Source organism: Gadus chalcogrammus, chromosome 13, assembly GCF_026213295.1.
Source record: "Gadus chalcogrammus isolate NIFS_2021 chromosome 13, NIFS_Gcha_1.0, whole genome shotgun sequence".
NCBI classification, from domain to species: Eukaryota; Metazoa; Chordata; class Actinopteri; order Gadiformes; family Gadidae; genus Gadus; species Gadus chalcogrammus.
This window is the reverse complement of record NC_079424.1, coordinates 4,273,419-4,291,182: the sequence shown is the minus strand read 5'-3', so window position 1 is coordinate 4,291,182 and position 17,764 is coordinate 4,273,419. Positions and strand designations below refer to the sequence as shown.

Below are 17,764 nucleotides of genomic sequence, written 5' to 3'. Positions count from 1 at the left end.
GCGGTCACGCCCAGCCGGCGCCGCCGCTGAGAAGCGCTTCCCCTCGGAGAAGCCCGCCGAGACGCGGCGGCTGCGGATCGCCTGGCCGCCGCCGGGCCTCGAGGACCAGCCCGCCGGCGGGGCCCCCAGGAAGCACCTCCCCCCCGCCGACGCCGAGGGCGTGGTCGTCGCAGGGGCGGGGCGGCCCTGGAGGTCCAAGTGGCCCCCGGAGGGCGAGGGCGTGGCCCCCGACCCCAGCGGGGACCGGGCGGAGCTGAAGAGCCTGAGGAGGAGCTCCTCGCTGAAGGAGCGCTGCAGGCCCTTCACCGTGGCCCCGCGGCTCCGGGAGGAGGGGCCCCTCAAGGCCCTGCAGGAGCGCCGGGGCTCCCTGGAGAACCGGCCCCCGTCCGGGGCGCGGGAGGAAGAGGAGGAGGAGGAGGAGGGGAGAGGGAGGAAGGCCCGCGCGCCGCCCAGAGAGGACGTGGCGAGCGGGAGGGCCTCGCTGGGGGAGGAGGCCCCCGCCTCGGTGGAAAGAGATCCGGAGCCAGCGGCCCGGCCCGCCAGCCCCGGCGGCTCCCCGGGCTCCTCGCCACCCCCCTCCCCGGCCCCCCAGCCCGACCCCGACCGCAGCTCGCAGGATGTGGGCTTCTGGGAGCCGGAGCAGGAGCAGGAGGCAGACGGGCCCGAGGAGGAGCTGAGCGTGGAGGATGAGATCAAGAGGAATCGTTATTATGAGGACGAGGAGGACGATTAGGAGCGAGAGGGGAGCGCGGTTTGGGTCGGCGGCCGCTGCGGCGGATGGTTTCTACGGTTACGTGTCGTTCGGTGTCTCGGCACGCTGGAGCTCCGGCCATGTAGGGGAACGCCTGCCTGGCAGCGGGGGGGGGGGGGATCTCGCTCTGTGGTTCTTCTCTTCTTCTGCAGCCCACTTTCCCTTACTCTCTTAACTGGTCTCTCCGTAGAGGGACCAAAAGACTATCGAATATATTGTCGAAAATGAAAGTTGCTTTTAAACCCCTTTTTTGAGTCTTGATTTTCCATGATGATTGTATGTTATTATGGGCAGATACGTAATAACACAGTGATTCAAACTAGCAATTAGCGCTCCTCTTTCTGCCTCCTGTTTCTGAATATGTGATGTGCCTTCATGATTGAATGTGCTGCAGGCCTCCAGAGAGGATCGTATCTCCGCACACGTCTGCTGGAAAACCTCCTGGCCGTCTGAAGCAGGCTCCAAACTAATAACACACTTCTATATAAAAGCAAGAGGTCGGATTTCTGAGCCATTTGCCAAGAGCACAGCACAGGTTAAACTAACAATCTAAACAGGATATTTAATGAACGTAATATTAGTCATTAAAACAAATGTCACGCTGTTTTCTCAGCCTTTTTTGTTATTTATGATCAACAAGGGAGAATATTAAAATGCACGCATTCTCCATCTGATTTCCTTCTGCAGTGCGATATCTCAACGGCTTGAACAAGCACCATCTATACAAACTCTTTGCAAGATTTATTCAATGTTAATATGCATAACCAAATATACAGTGATGCCTTCAGAAGCAGCATGGCTCTATGCAGAACCGCGCGTTCTAGATCTGCTCCATGCAGAACCGTGATTACTAGATCTGCATGTGGACTCAGGAACACACTGACGGTATGTTCAGCCATTCCAAAACAGTCTTCTTCATCTCCAATGTTCAGGTCGAAATGTCAGTAAAATGGTGACGGTAAATGTTAATTAGTCTACTCATGTTTTATACATTTTTACAAATGACCAAACATGTTTTGCATTGTGTTTTTGTGCAAATAGAAGTTTGACAATTGCAATAAATGTATTTATACAGTACCAGCATCTCATGTTGACTTTGTGCAGTCTCAGACTCAGCTCTGTTCAGCTCGGGAGCTTACCGCCAACCAGAGATAGATTTCAAACTAAATGTAACTTTTGTAAGAGTTTAGAATTATTTCATCCCAAGGTTGTTGGGGATGAAGTTGTCTTTCTAGAGATCATTGGTTAAATGCAGAGGTTGAGGATGTGTGTGGTGTTGGAGGGTTTGTGAGCGTTATCATTTAAACATCATCATCCTTGAGTAGTAAAGTAAAGTCACAAAGACGACACACAATAAACATCAAGGAAATAATAGTCTACAGCCCTTTTCCTTTAATCGAGTCATTGAGACACTCATTCACACAGCTTACAGTGAATCGGTGTATGCGTGCCGATCAGGAGTAAGGAGGGATTAGGCATTGTGCTCAATCAAGACACACTTATACATTTGGGATTGGATCCAGCAGCAATTGGCTGTGCCTCTCAAGTTCTCAAACACTATTTCAGGCATTTTTTGGTTGTATTTTGATTTTTTGCCACTTAAACATATGAACAAACATTAAAAAATGATTTGGCATTAAAACAGTGAACGCTTTAGTCTCCGACTGAAGAACCAGGATTGATCTGAGATTCAACCCCAGGAGACAGAACGGACTTTGCGTTATGTACATCGTCCGTTTTAGTACTCAAAATAGAACATTATCAGTCTATTAAATAGAAAAGATACATGCACACACTGGAACAATGAGAAGAAGACAGAAGTATTCAAACTGTATCACTGACGTGTCTGAACACGGACATAAGTGTTGTTTCTCCTAAATAAACAAGCTTTATATTGGCCCATTAATATTCAGCTCTATAGAAGTACAAACATTAATGTTTTGCATTTTAAAGTGCTGACTATGTAAAGCATATTGCATCACTTGCTTGGAAAAGCCTCTTTTTTTTTTTTAACAGCCAAATATTCCTTCGGCTTCATTAATAACTAATATTCTGACAGTTCCTCCTTTCCTGCGGTAAGGCTCATTTCGATTTCACTTTAATTCCTCATTCGATTTGTATTTAGCAGACGCTTTATGACCGATTCCTCTACCGATTTGTATTCTTCCGATGCTTAGTGACCTCCAGGACATTCAGATAAAGGTCATGGAGGAGCAGGCAGGCTGGGACACCGGGGATCGAACCCACAGCCTTTCAGCTTCCAGTAAATGATGGTCCTCTTTAAGCCTGAATTAACCACGCAGTCAATGTGGTGGTTGTTTTGTTGACCAGGGAGCTGTAGCACCCTGGTCACTTTAGGATGGAGTATGGGGTCTCGATGAGGTGAAAAGCAGACATACTTTTCAGAGCTCATTGGCAGTGCTTAAGTGGCCATTTTAAAACAACCTTTGGTATTCAGTCCAGTCCCTGCCTGGTGTCTGATGGGGAGTCAGCCTGGAGGACTCTCGGTTTGACCAGAGGGCTAGATGGGTTTAATGGGTCTGGGTTTGACCAGAGGAGTATATGGGTGTAATGGTTCTGTTTGGCCCTAGGGATGAATGGGTTCAATGATACTGGGTTTGACCATAGGGCAAGATGGTTTAAGGGTATTCATCATGGGTACTTATCATGAGGTCTGGGGCATATCATCATTAACAGATACAAAATATACCCGGCACATTTGGAAATTGTTAATTATATTATATTAATAGTATAATAGTAATTAATATATAAAGTAGCAGTTTTGGTTTGATAATTTATATTGGGTACTCTGGCACAGCTTAGACGATTCTGAGGTACAAGCTATTATGCATATCGGTCTTTAACCTGTAATGTTCTTCAGACTACCGGAAGAGTCTCTGGACGGCGTCAGGCTCCAGAGCCTCGTGGTTTCAGGACAGACTTCCGGTCTGTGAATTCACGCCGAACAACAAGCAGAAACCCTAACAAGCAGAAACACTAGTCTAATGTCGCCGTGTTCAGGTTTGCTAGAATCTAGTTACGCAACCAACATTTCCCGATGGCGCTCTAGCTGTTGTTCAAGTGATATAAATAAAACAGCAGACTGATTGTCATTCAGCGCGCCGCTCTCTACAACACTGCCAGCATGTTGCCCACTCTGTCCTCAGCACTGAGTTACTGCGGACTGCAGACTCCATCCCAGCAGGGAGCTTCACCTGTTCATGCCCGTCACCAGCAGCAGGAGACAGTTAAACAGAAACCCTTGAACATACTGTATAATGTTTAAAATATCAAATCTCTTTATTCAATAGGATGAGGGTGTCGTAAGGTCTAAAATGGTTCTTATGGTCTACTTTTGTTCAACTCTCTTAGAGCCAAATATAAAAATAAGTGGTGTCACCCCTTTCTCTGTCGCCTTCGATAAACTATTTTGGAGTTAGCGGTCAAGCAATATTTAAAACATGGAGATATGTTATGGAACAGCATTCATGTGTCGTGTTATGATCTTTGTAAACTATAGAGACCCCCCTCTGATGCAGGGCAGCCCTTTCCCCCTCAGGGCTGACCCGAGATCAGTTCTCTTAACATCTGGCTACCACACTCCCACACTGACACCTGACCCCAGAACCAGCCAATCACAGCAGAGCTCGTTAGCCTCCTGATTGTTCACACAGAGGGGATTGGTTGGAGGTGGACGCTGAGCTCCAGGCCCGGCTAGTGTTGGTCGACCAGGACCCAGTGGGGACAGACGATAGAAACCTTGGCAGTGAACGTGCGGTGGTCCTCCGTGGAGCTCAGCTGGGGGGTCCAGCTGGTCTAGGGGGCTGCAGGATCCTGGAGGAGTGCTGAGGCCCAGGGACGGCCCTGGGGGTCCCCTGGTCAGCCACTGAGGGGGGGGGGGGGGGGTCCCGGTATGGTCCCTGGGGGCTCGCCGGTCAGCCGCTGAGGGGGGGGGGCCCGGGTGGGTCCCTGGGGGTCAGCCGCTGAGGGGGTGTAGCTCCACGCGGACCTTCTCCCCCGTGCTCATCATGCCCACCGTGGGGTAGAAGCCCCCTGGTGGCAGCACCACCTCCCTGCGGCCCACCAGCTTCCCGTTCCGCGTGAAAAACACCTGATCGGACACAAGGGGGCAGCAGAGAGCAGTGAGAACCACACACACACACACACACACACACACACACACACACACACACACACACACACACACACACACACACACACACACACACACACCACACACACACACACACACACACACACACACACACACACACACACACACACACACACACACACACACACACACACACACACACACACACCACCCCAGCCCCAGGAGGTGGACTGGTGCCCTCCCGGTCCCTTCTCACCGTGACCTTCTGGCCCCCCTCCCCTTCCTCGTCCCCCTCCTCCTCGTCCTCCTCGTTGTTGGCGTACAGGTCGTTCTGCACCTGGCTGTCCTTGGGCTGGGTGTCCGGCTCCCAGTCCTCAGAGTCATCTGTGAGGAGGAGGAGGGGGACAGGGAGACACTCAGAGGGGGTCCGACACTCAGAGGGGGTCCGAAACCCGGGGAGACACTCGGACAACCTTTACCTTTCAACATTTACTGATCAACAGTATGAGGCTGACCGCCTGGTTCCTGGTTATAATCCCTGGAGAACATTATCCTATAACACGAGAGACTGACCGCCTGGTTCCTTGTTGTATATTAGGGACTGACCACCTGGTTCCTGGTTGTACTGACCGCCCGTTTCCTGGTTGTATTCCCTTTGGAACATGATGCCACTAACCTAGAGACTGACCGCCTGGTTCCTGGTTGTACTGACCGCCTGTTTCCTGGTTGTATATGAGAGACTGACCGCCTGTTTCCCGGTTGTACTGACTGCCTGGTTCCTGGTTCTATATCAGAGACTGACCACATGGTTCCTGGTTGTACTGACCGCCTGGTGCCCGGTTGTATATCAGAGACTGACCGCCTGTTTCCTGGTTGTACTGACCGCCTGGTTCCTGGTTGTATATGAGAGACTGACTGCCTGTTTCCTGTTTGTACTGACCGCCTGGTTCCTTGTTGTATATGCGAGACTGACCGCCTGGTTCCTGGTTGTATATGAGAGACTGACCGCCCGGTGCCTGGTTGTATATGAGAGACTGACTGCCTGTTTCCAGGTTGTACTGACCGCCTGTTTCCTGGTTGTATATGAGAGACTGACCGCCTGGTGCCTGGTTGTATATGAGAGATTGACTGCCTGTTTCCAGGTTGTACTGACCGCCTGTTTCCTGGTTGTAGTCCCTGGGGAACATGATGCCACAGCCCATGAGGTCCCCCTGGTTGCAGCGGGGTCCGAAGGGGTCCCCCACCCCACTGCCGTGGAACATCTTGCCGTCGTCTGCAGAGGAGAAGTCTGTCGTTACTCGTCTACGGCCTTCACTGCCGTCTGAACATGAGGGAAGAAGTTGCCTATTGCATCTTTCTTACTTCATATTTCGGCTCACTTGAATATTAATTTGTTAACGTGTCAACTTCTATTTTCAAAGAAAATAAATATGTCCGTCGGACACAAGTAGAAATTATGATTTCAAAACCTGTTCCCTTCACTGGGCTGCACCGATGCATCGCTTCAACAGATTCAAGACTTGACTGTCAGTAGCAATAGTATCTGTATGCAGTAGGGTGTGTGTGTGTGTGTGTGTGTGTGTGTGTGTGTGTGTGTGTGTGTGTGTGTGTGTGGTGTGTGTGTGTGTGTGTGTGTGTGTGTGTGTGTGTGTGTGTGTGTGTGTGTGTGTGTGTGTGTGTGTGTGTGTGTGTGTGTGTGTGTGTGTGTGGTCCTCCACCCACCAGCGTGGTATGCGATAGATCCTCTGCTCCACCCAGGGTGTCTGTTCTTAGGGTAGTCCTGTCAACACACAGACAAATATAGTATTTAATAGACCAATTAACAGTCGAGAGCAATTATGTGCTCCCCCTAAAGCGGGGTCATTTTTGGTGAAAGGGAAATGCCCTATCTCACCTGCAGGGGCAGTAACATACCTGAGTGGTATTGGATCACCTTCAGAGATCTCTTGCCCTATCCTACTGAACCTTCTAGTGCCTGAATCAGCACCTTTCAGAGGGTAGGAGTTGGAAAATATAATGACCTAAACAAGCCTGAACTCATCACTAATCCCAGACCATTACTGTAGAACTAGACCAAACTCATCTCTAATCACAAACTGCTACTGTACTTACTAGACCTTACATCTCTTCAGACCAACCCATCACTAATCACAAACCATTACTTTACTAACCAAACTCTACATCTCTAAAGACCAAACCCATCACAAACCATTACTGTACTAACTAAACCCTACATTAGGGATGGGCCGATGTCGACGATAGATGGATTCCATCGTCGATCGTCTCAAGTTACCGATGAAAGGGCGATTTTCTGAAAGAAAATGATACGTGTATCCATGTCGATTATAGCGGACTACACCACCTCTTCTATTCTGCATGGAATTCTATTCCGATCAGAGAATTGTATTCCGATTGAGGCGTATATATGATTATTTTTTATTCCGACTGAGCTGTTAGTTCCACTTCTAATCGGATCAGAAGTGTCCGGTGTAAATGCGGCTACGTGGCAGAGCTATTGCGTGTGTGTGTGCCTGAACGTCCTCACGCTCTGGCGTCAACGGAAGATGGAAGCTTTGCAGACGATCGCCCAACCCTACCCTACATCTCTAAAGACCAACTCCTCACTAATCACAAACCATTACTGCAGCCATTACAGAAGAATCAACCAACTTAATAAACCAGTGTATGAAATAAACCAAATAGCCACGCACCATACCAGAGCCCTTTATCAGACAGCAGTGTTCTGCCATCGGCCTCAGGGGGGTTAGAGTGGTGAGGCTGAGCTCTAACACCTCCCCGAGACCAGGACCCAGAGATCAGCGTGTAGCTGAACTGTCAATTACCTCAGCTGGACGCCTTGGAACGGCCATCGTAAAGAGCAAGCAAAGGTCGATCTTCAAAGTAACAACTCTCCTCTGTTTCGGCACCGCATTGTTGGAACGAGCTCCCTGCCGACGTCAGGAGGAGTCCCTCACTGGCTTCAGCAAAAGACTCAAGACTCACTTGTTCAGAGTTCACCTAGACTCTGCATAGCCAGCCCCCCTTACCCCCCACCCCCCTCTTACGCACTTATTGTATGTTGTACGTTCTGACCCTTAATGTACGCACTTATTGTGGTTTGTACATGCTGACCCTTAAAAATAGTACTTAGCATTGTGTAGCATCTTATCCTAGCTATCATTGTTGCATACGGGGAATGGGTTAAACTAGTGATTGTTAGTGCTTGGCACTTGGTTCTATGAACATCCCTCCTGTACCGACAGCGATATATTGTTATTTCTCTTTCTTCTGACTAATGTACTTAGTGTAAGTCTCTTTGGATACAGGCGTCTGCTAAACGCCCTTAGTATAAATGTGGATGAAGGGAGCGGCCAGCCTCTGTTCAGGGCAGCAGAGGAACGCACAACAACACGCTCCCCCAGCGTCAGAGTCATCTCTTGTTGCCGGAACCACACGCCCCGTCTCAATGTTTGCAGCCAGGGGCAACAGACGCCGTTTGTTTTTCCCCCTCTCTGCGTGAGAGCTCCGGCATAACAAAAGCTCTGGGAGGACAGCGGGGGCATCAACGTCAGATCCCGGGACAGGTTCGAAACCAGACCACAGGAATGGATACTGCGCCAAGACCGCAGACGGGAGAGGTTTCCCCGAGCGGCTGAAAGTCGAGTCCCCCCTGGGGGGAGAGGCGTACGGGCAGCGCCGGCGTGCGGAGCTGGGGAAGCGGGGGTGCGTAGTGAGGCATCGATACCTCCGTCAGCAGCCCCCGGGGGGGGGGGGGGGAAGCCACGCCCCGAAGGAGCGGAGGTGTTTTGCTACACCACTGAGTCACGGTAGCATCAGGTGACGGAGGTGATGGGGGCTACACCGCTGGGTAACCACTGCACCATCAGGTGACGGAGGCTCCAGCAGTTAGTTACCAGAGCACCATCGGGTGATGGAGGCTCCACCACTGAGTCACAGCGCCGTCAGGTGATGGAGGCTGTACCACTGAGTCACAGCACCATCAGGTGATGGAGGTGATGGAGGGGACGGAGGCTCCCCCGGCTGGCCGCTCTCATAAGTCTTCCCCTCCACATTACGTCCTCATTGGAATGACTTAATGAAGGCAGCCAATCAGGGGCCATTAAACAACCATTAAGACAGGATGTGCTGGTTCAAAAGGTACGGGGTCAATGATTGCGCCTCTGTTGTGTAAACATTCCTACGGTCGTTTTCTCTGAGAACGGCCTCAACATGGAGCCTGTGCGCCGTCCCCGATTAGGATCCACCGCATCAGGGGAGAGGAACCCGCCGGATGGAGCGAGGGCCGGGAACACCTTTATGCGATGTGAGGAGCAGGGGTACGGGGAAGGGGTACAGAGAAGGGGAGCAGGGGTACGGCAGATTGGGTAGCCCCGCCCATTCTGCCGGCGATTTGAGTTCGCCCTGCGGAAGTGTCTGGAGAAGAGCAATACATTTCTTTCTAATTTCGATAAGTTTTTGCGGGAGCCAATCCCCAAGCTGGCTTTTCCCCCTGGCGCGCCATTGGCTGGTTTAACAAAACGACGGGGGAAGCGACGGCAAGCAGCCAATCGCGTACAGTCATTTGAACTAGGCCCGTTGATCACGCCTCTGCTGGAGAAACTGACGGCAGCTTCCCCAGACCGGCGTGAAATCTACGAATGAGCTTGGTCTGGCAGTAGCCATGCTAGGTGTACGGAGCCTAGTGACGGTGACCGCACCCCACAACACATCAGAACGGCAAACAAATCCCTCGCCAATCGAACACCATCACAGACCCGCTCCTCGTCTCTCTGTGAGAACCCGACACTTGACCATCTGCATCGCATTGTGCCATCAATCCTGAAGGCAGCGTGAAGGTTAACGGCGCAAAAACAAGAGCACGCACACCCACGGTGGAAAACCAAACCACGGGCAGAATGAGAGAATATTTATGCCCTGATCGTTCCTCCCGCCCGGTCATCCATCACTCCAGTGGAAAGAGTGAGGAGGAGGAGGGAGGAGGAAGGTGGAGGAGGAGGAGGAGGAGACGGGGGGGGCCCCATCCACGGCGGGGAACTCTCCCCACATGACGGACAGATCACCCCGAGCTAAGTACACAATGCGGCGGCGGCGGCTCCCGGCAGATCGAGCGTGTTCTTGGTTGGGGGGGTGGGGGGGGTTGGAGACTCTTACCCTGCGCGCCAGCCCCAGGGCGATGTAGCACTTCTCCCCGCCGCTCATGATCTCCAGCTCGTAGTAGTGGGCCTGCGTGTCCAGGGGCCAGCGGGCCTGGGCCAGACCCACGTCCACCATGCTCTTCCCCTTGCCCCGGTACTCCAGCAGCTGGGGGAGCAGGGACACCCACACACAGGTCAATGGGCTGGGTTTATACAGCGCTGCTCTGACCAGTGGCCGCTCAAAGCGCTGCACAATACTGCCTAATGGGGCTATGGGCGATTCATCGAATTTCGATCTCGATTTCGATTTTAGCATCAAACGATCACAAAATTAACAGAATCGAGTTTTTGATTTTCTTTTAAATGTTTTATAGAAAGTAGAACAGCTGGATACATATCTGTACATTAATTTAGCTTTGAACATTATCTTTTGGACCATTTCGTGTATTTTTTTAAGGCGAAGTTTCGCGGCTCTCAGTAACAAAGGTTTTTGGAGAGAGACATGCTGAATAAATACATCATGTTTTCAAACTCAAAAAAAATTATCGTTTGAATAATCGTGATTTCAATATTGACCGAAATAATCGTGATTATGATTTTTTCCATAATCGAACAGCCCTACTGCCTGACATACACCCATTCATGCACATTCACACACAGACGGCGGGATCAGCCATGGGAGGCGACAGCCAGCCCGTCGGGAGCAGTGAGGGTGAGGCGTCTTGCTCAGGGACACCTCGACGCTCTGAAGTGTAGGGGTCTCAGGCATGTAGAGCGGGTCGGCGAGTCTCCGGAAGGGTGCTAGTTCAAGGATCGAACTAGGAACCTTCCTCTTGCTCAACCTAGTACTATCTAGGCGACAGCAGTGAGGGTTAGCTGTCTTGCTCTGTCTTTACACTCATCGACACAAGGTCGCTAGTTCGATCCCCAACGCGCACAGGTCCCAGCAGAGTGACCGACCGTGCTCGGGGGGGGGTAGAGAGTGTTGCTAGCTCGATCTAGCAACCTTTCGGTTACCAGCCAACCCGCTGTGCCTCCTGAGCCACATGGTGTCCCCAGGTGATTCGCTGCGGAGCTAGACACCTGGATCTGATCGAGCACCGGTCTCATTCGCATGGTTCCTTCATCACGGAGGACGCATCTCTGAACAATGGATTCCCTCTCAGTTCCCTCGTCCGCTATTAAAGTTAGCATTAGCCAGGCAGACTGAGGTGGGCTGTTTAGTCAGATATCTGGCCATAAAGAGGATTATAATAACACAAAACACTGCTTTATAGTGTGTATTTAATCATCATGTTCATTAACCTTTCAAGTTATACTATAAAGGTTATAAGTTTTACTTTGAGTAGCGGTATGATGTTACACTTTAACGCTATAACTGGTAAGTCCTATTTAACTAGATCTCGCAGTATCAAAGTCTCCTAAAGGCCTGAAGGTCACTGCTAGCTTCCTCGGTCTTCGTCGTCAGGGGAAAAAAAACCCACAAAGAAAACGGAAAACTGGGCAAACCCAGTGAACAAAGACGAGCGAGGTGACCTTGATCCGGTTAATTAAAGGCACAGCAGCCCTTAAAGGTACAGGAGCTAATTAGAGGTGAGGGGGGGTTGGGAGATCAGAGGGCCGCGGGGCATCCAGCTGCAGCCCAGCCCCACTCCTCCTGACACACACGAAGAGCCGTCCTGTGTCTCACCTCGCCGTGCTCCGGCTGACTCACCGCCTGTCAGCACCGACGTATTGAGCCCAATTACCTCTCCTCATGTCAGGTCAGGTCAGCCCATGTTAAGAGGAAACCCACTTGGACCAAACCTTTTTCGTTTGCTACCGTCGACATTGTTGGTTCTTTGATTTTAGAAAGCGTGACGTTTGCTCTTTTGTTGTTTTCAACGTTTCCAAACGTTACTCTTTAAGATAAGGTTCTACTTTATTGATCCCAGACTTGAAATATGGGCTGAATGTGAGGAATATATGGTCCTATACATACCGATACGTACTCTTTATGCTTACATGTAGTAGATGCTTCCCAAACATGATTTATTAAAGGGGCAGTATGAAGGATTGAGTGGCATCTAGTGGCGAGGTAGAAGATTGCAACAAACGGAATACCCTAGAGCTGATTGTCTGTTCTGGGCTACTGTAGGAACATGGCGATGCATCACGGCGTCTAGTTGAACTCTTATGGAATTCGAGCTCACATGAGGACCTGCAGTGTCACCCCGGCTCTGGTGTTTCACCCAGTTATGTTCCAAAAGCCCTACAGTCTCAAAAACACTCCACTGCTGCTTGTTTGGCACCGTGCCGGTTACCGTGACGACACATTCACCGAGCCGGTTACCGTGACGACACATTCACCGAGCCGGTTACCATGACGACACAATCACCGCGCCGCTTACCGTGACGACAACGTGCCGGTCACCGCGACGACACATTAAATGCGCCTGTTAGCGAGACGGCGCGGCGTGCCGCTCAGCGTGACGGGACATTCGCCGTGTCGGGTACCGTGACGACACATTCACCTCCACGGGACACCGTGACAACACACACCGTGCCGGTTACCGTCCCCCGGGACTCACCGTGCCGGTGGCCGTGACGTCGTGCAGGCGGCCCCAGTCGTCCTCGTGGCTGTCCACGATCATCATGCCGTCCTCGTCCTCCCTCCGCCACTCGGCGTGCAGGTCCAGCTGCACCTCCTCCCCCAGGGAGTGCATCCCCAGGGCGGGGTAGAGCCCCTCGGGGGGGCGGCCCACCTCCACCTTACCTACCTGGACACACAGAGGAGGCTGCAGAGGCTGTCCACACACACATACACGCATACACACTATATCCTTTTTTTTTCCACATGCATCCAGTTACACACACAGTTATGTCTACACGTATTTACATCTCCCACAAACACACACGTATTTCTACACGTACATCCAATAACACACACCTATCTATACATACATCCAATAACACACACACCTATCTATACATACATCCAATACCACACACACACACACACACACACACACACACACACACACACACACACACACACACACACACACACACACACACCACACACACACACACACACACACACACACACACACACACACACACTACCTCCTTGCCGTTCTTGGTGAAGAACACTGTAATCTTTCCATCGCTGAGAGGATCAATGAAGATTCCACAGCCAATCCTGTCGCCACGGTTACACTTGGGTCCAAACTGCTGACCTACCGTGTTACCGTTGTAGAGCCTGCGGACGGAACAGGGACGGTGAGGATGGCCGGCGGGGGCCAGGGTGTTCAGCCCAGAGGTTGTTTGTTCGATTCCCAACCTTTGGGAAGGAAGGCTAAGCCCCTCTGTTCCTTAAGACTCTGATGCACCCCAGAGTAACCAAGTGTCTGAGATAAAAGTCCATAGGGACTGGACTTTGGTTCAGTGAGATAGGGATGTCTGCAGGCCAGCATCATGATGCAGCACAAAGTCCATCCCATACTAAAGGGGATGACAGGGCTATTATTGAACAAATTCAAAACTCAGATGCATACAATTAGCATTGAAGCAACAACCCTAGGACATCAACTCATACATCACTGAACATAAGACAGTGTGTGTACATCAGTGTGTGTACATCAGTGCGTGTACATCAGTGCGTGTACATCAGTGTGTGTTCATCAGTGTGTGTACATCAGTGTGTGTTCATCAGTGTGTGTACGTGTACTAGGGATTGACCGATTATCGGCCGGGCCGATTATCGGCGCCGATATTCAGCATTTTGACGCATATCGGCATCGGCCTTTTTTTTTTGATCCGACGGCCGATAAGAGATCAATTCAAAACAGGGTTATTTTGGCTCTGATGCAGCCGCGCCTCTCTGTCTGCTCTCACTACGCTGTCTCCAGCATTGTCCCACCCACAGCACCATCTGATTGGTTACACGCTCTGGTTACACGCAGAGCCACGACGGGTAACAGCCAATCAGCAGTGAAAGCTGTGAATGCACAGTGCTCACACACACGGCGGAGAGGAGAAAAGGTTTTGTCTGGTTTGGTTTCGAGGTAAGTTAAGGAAGCAGACTCTCACGAAATTGTAATAAACATTCTCCTTTCTCCTTCTCTGGCTCTAGACGCTCAGCAGACTATAGAAAAACTCTACAACTCACGACTACTAACGTTACTGTGAGGCCCAATACGTTAGCAGCAGCTGTCTGTTCCCCTATAAACACTGATTATTAAAGTGAAGATGCTTTAGGGTATTTAGTGTTTTTAAACGGTTTAATCACTTGAAACAAGGTTGCTGATAATATTGATAGGGAAATTGTCAGTGATAAAAGTAAGAAGTGTGTGTGTGTGTGAGAGAGGAGTAAAATTCTGTTCGATTTATTACAGGGGAAGCAGGATGAGTGGATGGCTAGAGAATAGTTAGTGGTGTGTGTGTGTGTGTGTGTGTGTGTGTGTGTGTGTGTGTGTGTGTGTGTGTGTGTGTGTGTGTGGAAAATTTTGACGCCAATATTTTCCCCTTTTCTGTAAATTAATATCGGCTCCAAATATCGGTTATCGGCCCCCTTGACTACTAATAATCGGTATCGGCCCTGAAAAAAACAAATCGGCCTATCTCTAACGTGTACGTCCGTGTTTTGTACATCAGTGTTGTGTACATCAGTGTGTGGTCACTGGTCACATCAGTGTGTGGTCACATCAGTGTGTGGTCACATCAGAGTGTGTGTACATCAGTGTGTGTACATCAGTGTGTGTGTAGTGCTACGTGTATTGTTGTGTGAACACCTACTTGCCGTCGTCGGCGTGGTAGGCCACCGACTGGGGCAGCCAGCCGGGCTGATGATCCAGCTTGTAGTTCTGGGGCACCAGGCCCACGGCGATCATCCCCCTCACCCCCGTGTCGATGATGGTCACCTGCACACATGCGGGAACGTCCAACCTTCAGCACCCCATTCACACTGGCTTTACGTTACGTTTGTCGGACGCTTTTCTCCAAAGTGACTTAGAACGGTTCACACACACGTTCAACCACGACAAAGCGACAGCCAGCTCATCGGGAGAGCAGTTAGGATGAGGCGGCTTGCAAAGGGAAACCTCGACACACCTCGACGCTAGGAGGAGCCGGGGATCGAACTAGCAACCTTACAAAACATCTTAACTTTAGAGTTGAGCGCATTCATTCGGAGTGTGGTTACCAAGGAGAATGAAGGCTAAACCCTCACCCCTGTTTTCATGTATCGTCAGCCTTGTAATGATACACCCACGGTTGTCATAGTACTTCATATTTCATCAAGAACAAACCAAATGTGATGATAAAAAATCTGGAATAGCAGGTTTTGAACCAACAGCCCTGGTAACCCTGGCAAAGCAGGAAGTCTGTGGCGTGTGTCTCGCCCCTCCCCCCAGCAGCGGCCCAGTGTTCCCAGTACTTCCAGGCCTCTTGATGGGGAGTTATCTGGAGCGAGCCGGGCCCCAAGAGGGGGTGGGCCCTACACGGTTCACTTTGCTCCACTTGGTCTTGTTAAAACAAAAAATATCAATTTACCCTTCCATGAACTAACGTCATCACCCGGACGCCGGAGCCATGAGGCCTGACAGCCACAGACGGGTCTCGAGCGTTGAGTGCACACACACTCCGTGGTTTTAAGGACCCGTCCCGGGGGAGCCATCATCGCAGACGCATTACAATCACAACATTGGCCTAATCGGGCGAGGAGAGCAGGAACAATACTGCTTTCCCATGACCTCACCCCCCATCCACTGGGAATGTGTGTGTGTGTGTGTGTGTGCGTGTGCGTGTGTATATATGTATTTAAAGGAAATACGTCTCTCTGTTGTGGCGCTATGTTATGGCCGTTGGAGGGCTGGAAAGTGTGGCCTGACGTAGCTCCCTCCCAGATGTGACCTTACACCTGCCCGGTTGATAAGTGAGCTGTCACTAAACGTCGTGATGACCAACAGTCGAGCGGTGTTCTCTAATGGGATGGAAGAGTTATGAAACCACTTGATAGAATCCTAGATAAGATGCAACACCTACAGAGCAATACAAGCTGATTGCGTCATGTTTTAATGGCTGGGACTTCATTTGAAGTAATGAAGCCCTGAAGATGGATAGTGACTGTTAAACTCTTACCTCAAAATAGCAGTTTCCTTTAGACACTGGGCGGGGGGCGACGTAACAGCCCACCTCATCCGAGTTCCCATGATATCTTCAGGTAATTTCAGAAAGGGACAAGAAGTATTGAGTTTAGTGCTTTTTTATAATTCATAGAATAGTTGATCAAGTGAACTAGTCTTTCAAATCTGAGACCTGCTCCAACCCTGACTACATTCAAATCAAGGTTTAAAAACTAGCTTTCTTCTAAACTATTATCGATTTTACCTTATATTTTATTCAAATGTCTTTCATGCATTCTTTTAAATCATGTTTTCATGTGTCTTTCATTGTTTCTTTGAAATCCAGTGGTTAAATGTGTTTTATGCCCTCTATGAAAGCCTGTTTTATTGCATTGTAAGACATGTTTTGATGTGAAGCCCATTGACTGCCTTGTGTATGAAGCGTTCTCTATAAATACAGCTGCCAAGACCAGTCAGTCTTTACAGCTCATTCAGCGGCAGAATGTGGTTCTACCAGGTGAGTGTTTGTCATGTTTACCGCAGCACGTCACCGTTCCTCTGGATCTTCTTGAACCGCTCCCGGTACCGCACGGCTCGGACTTCTCGAATCTCCCGAATCCGCCGCCTCCAGTTCAGGAAGCGGTAGTGAAGGTTTATGTCGTCCATTTTCTGATGTGGTCAAACCTGAAAGTAACAAAACAATTGACTGTTGGACTGTTGTCAGCACTGGATTATTTGAAAGAGGAAATTAAGGTCTATCAATAAGTGTTGATGCATAATGGTAAGAAACAAAGACGTTTCATTTCAGGTGATGCCTGAACACAACCATCTTTCAGGTAGATTGTGGTTGTCCCAATATAACCTATTCAAAAACTTAAAACTAACCATGAAGCCAAGTGATATACTCCAATTCGAATGGTGATTGTTTACATTAACTGGTAGAGTACACACAGGGAGTCTCCACTCCAAAACCTCGTCTCGAAAACCAGTGGTAGAAGATAACACACATCCTGGAGCCTTCATCCAATACCAGTGGTAGATAATACACAACCATGTTGTGCAGTGGTCAAGGGATGTACATGTGCTGGTATACTTTGATGTAAGAGGATTTCATATTAAATGTCTGATATATTACGTATATAAAGTATATTGTCTGCTAGTTTTAAGACTGAGAAACAGTTAATGCTAACCTCAAAAGCGGATGTTAGACTAATCATTAGAAAATCAATAGCCTGAACCAGAAATAGATTTGCCTGCTATTAATCCAGCAAAATGCAAAGTAATCATATACCTTAATGTTGTCATTATATAATTTAGTAACATTTGATTATCTACATGTAAATGTAAATGATCTATCACGGAGAGTGAGAAGTAAAACCCAACTTTACCAGTTTAGGAAGTGCACTTGAATGCATCACCACTTCTTAACTATACTAACTGACGATTCAATAAGTGTTAAACACCATTGCTATGGTTTATGACGTAATTTTAATACGTAGATACCTTACGTTATCCTCATACTATCCAAGACCTTTGATGTCACATTTATTTCCTGCTGTTTAACAACTAAAGTATCGCCGTCGATTTTGTTCTGACCCAATCGTATCAAGAGTTATTTTCTGTCCAAGCGATGACGGAA

General features: G+C 49.6%; 2 protein-coding genes across 3 annotated transcripts in view; one reads left to right on the top strand and one right to left on the bottom strand.

Annotated features, from left to right (window-relative positions):
* LOC130401566 (LIM domain and actin-binding protein 1-like) overlaps positions 1–2,992 on the top strand; it is a 17,544-nt gene extending 14,552 nt beyond the window's left edge. Inside the window, 1 exon segment of the mRNA XM_056605395.1 lies at positions 2–2,992. Coding sequence (XP_056461370.1) covers positions 2–733 — 732 coding nt within the window. The 3' untranslated portion in view covers positions 734–2,992.
* Positions 994–17,764, bottom strand: part of LOC130401567 (SPRY domain-containing protein 3-like) — a 16,789-nt gene continuing 18 nt past the window's right edge. The window contains exons 1-11 of one of the 2 annotated variants that reach the window (XM_056605396.1): positions 17,514–17,764; positions 16,664–16,809; positions 16,142–16,217; positions 14,798–14,922; positions 13,127–13,262; positions 12,592–12,780; positions 10,038–10,187; positions 6,588–6,645; positions 6,019–6,138; positions 5,122–5,249; positions 994–4,862 (exon numbers count right to left, since the gene is read on the bottom strand). The exon at positions 17,514–17,764 is cut by the window's right edge and continues 18 nt beyond it. In XM_056605396.1, coding sequence (XP_056461371.1) covers positions 4,728–4,862; positions 5,122–5,249; positions 6,019–6,138; positions 6,588–6,645; positions 10,038–10,187; positions 12,592–12,780; positions 13,127–13,262; positions 14,798–14,922; positions 16,142–16,217; positions 16,664–16,791 — 1,245 coding nt within the window. In that variant the 5' untranslated portion in view covers positions 16,792–16,809; positions 17,514–17,764 and the 3' untranslated portion in view covers positions 994–4,727. The remainder of the gene's footprint in view (positions 4,863–5,121; positions 5,250–6,018; positions 6,139–6,587; positions 6,646–10,037; positions 10,188–12,591; positions 12,781–13,126; positions 13,263–14,797; positions 14,923–16,141; positions 16,218–16,663; positions 16,810–17,513) is intronic. The other variant, XM_056605397.1, reaches the window with a different exon arrangement.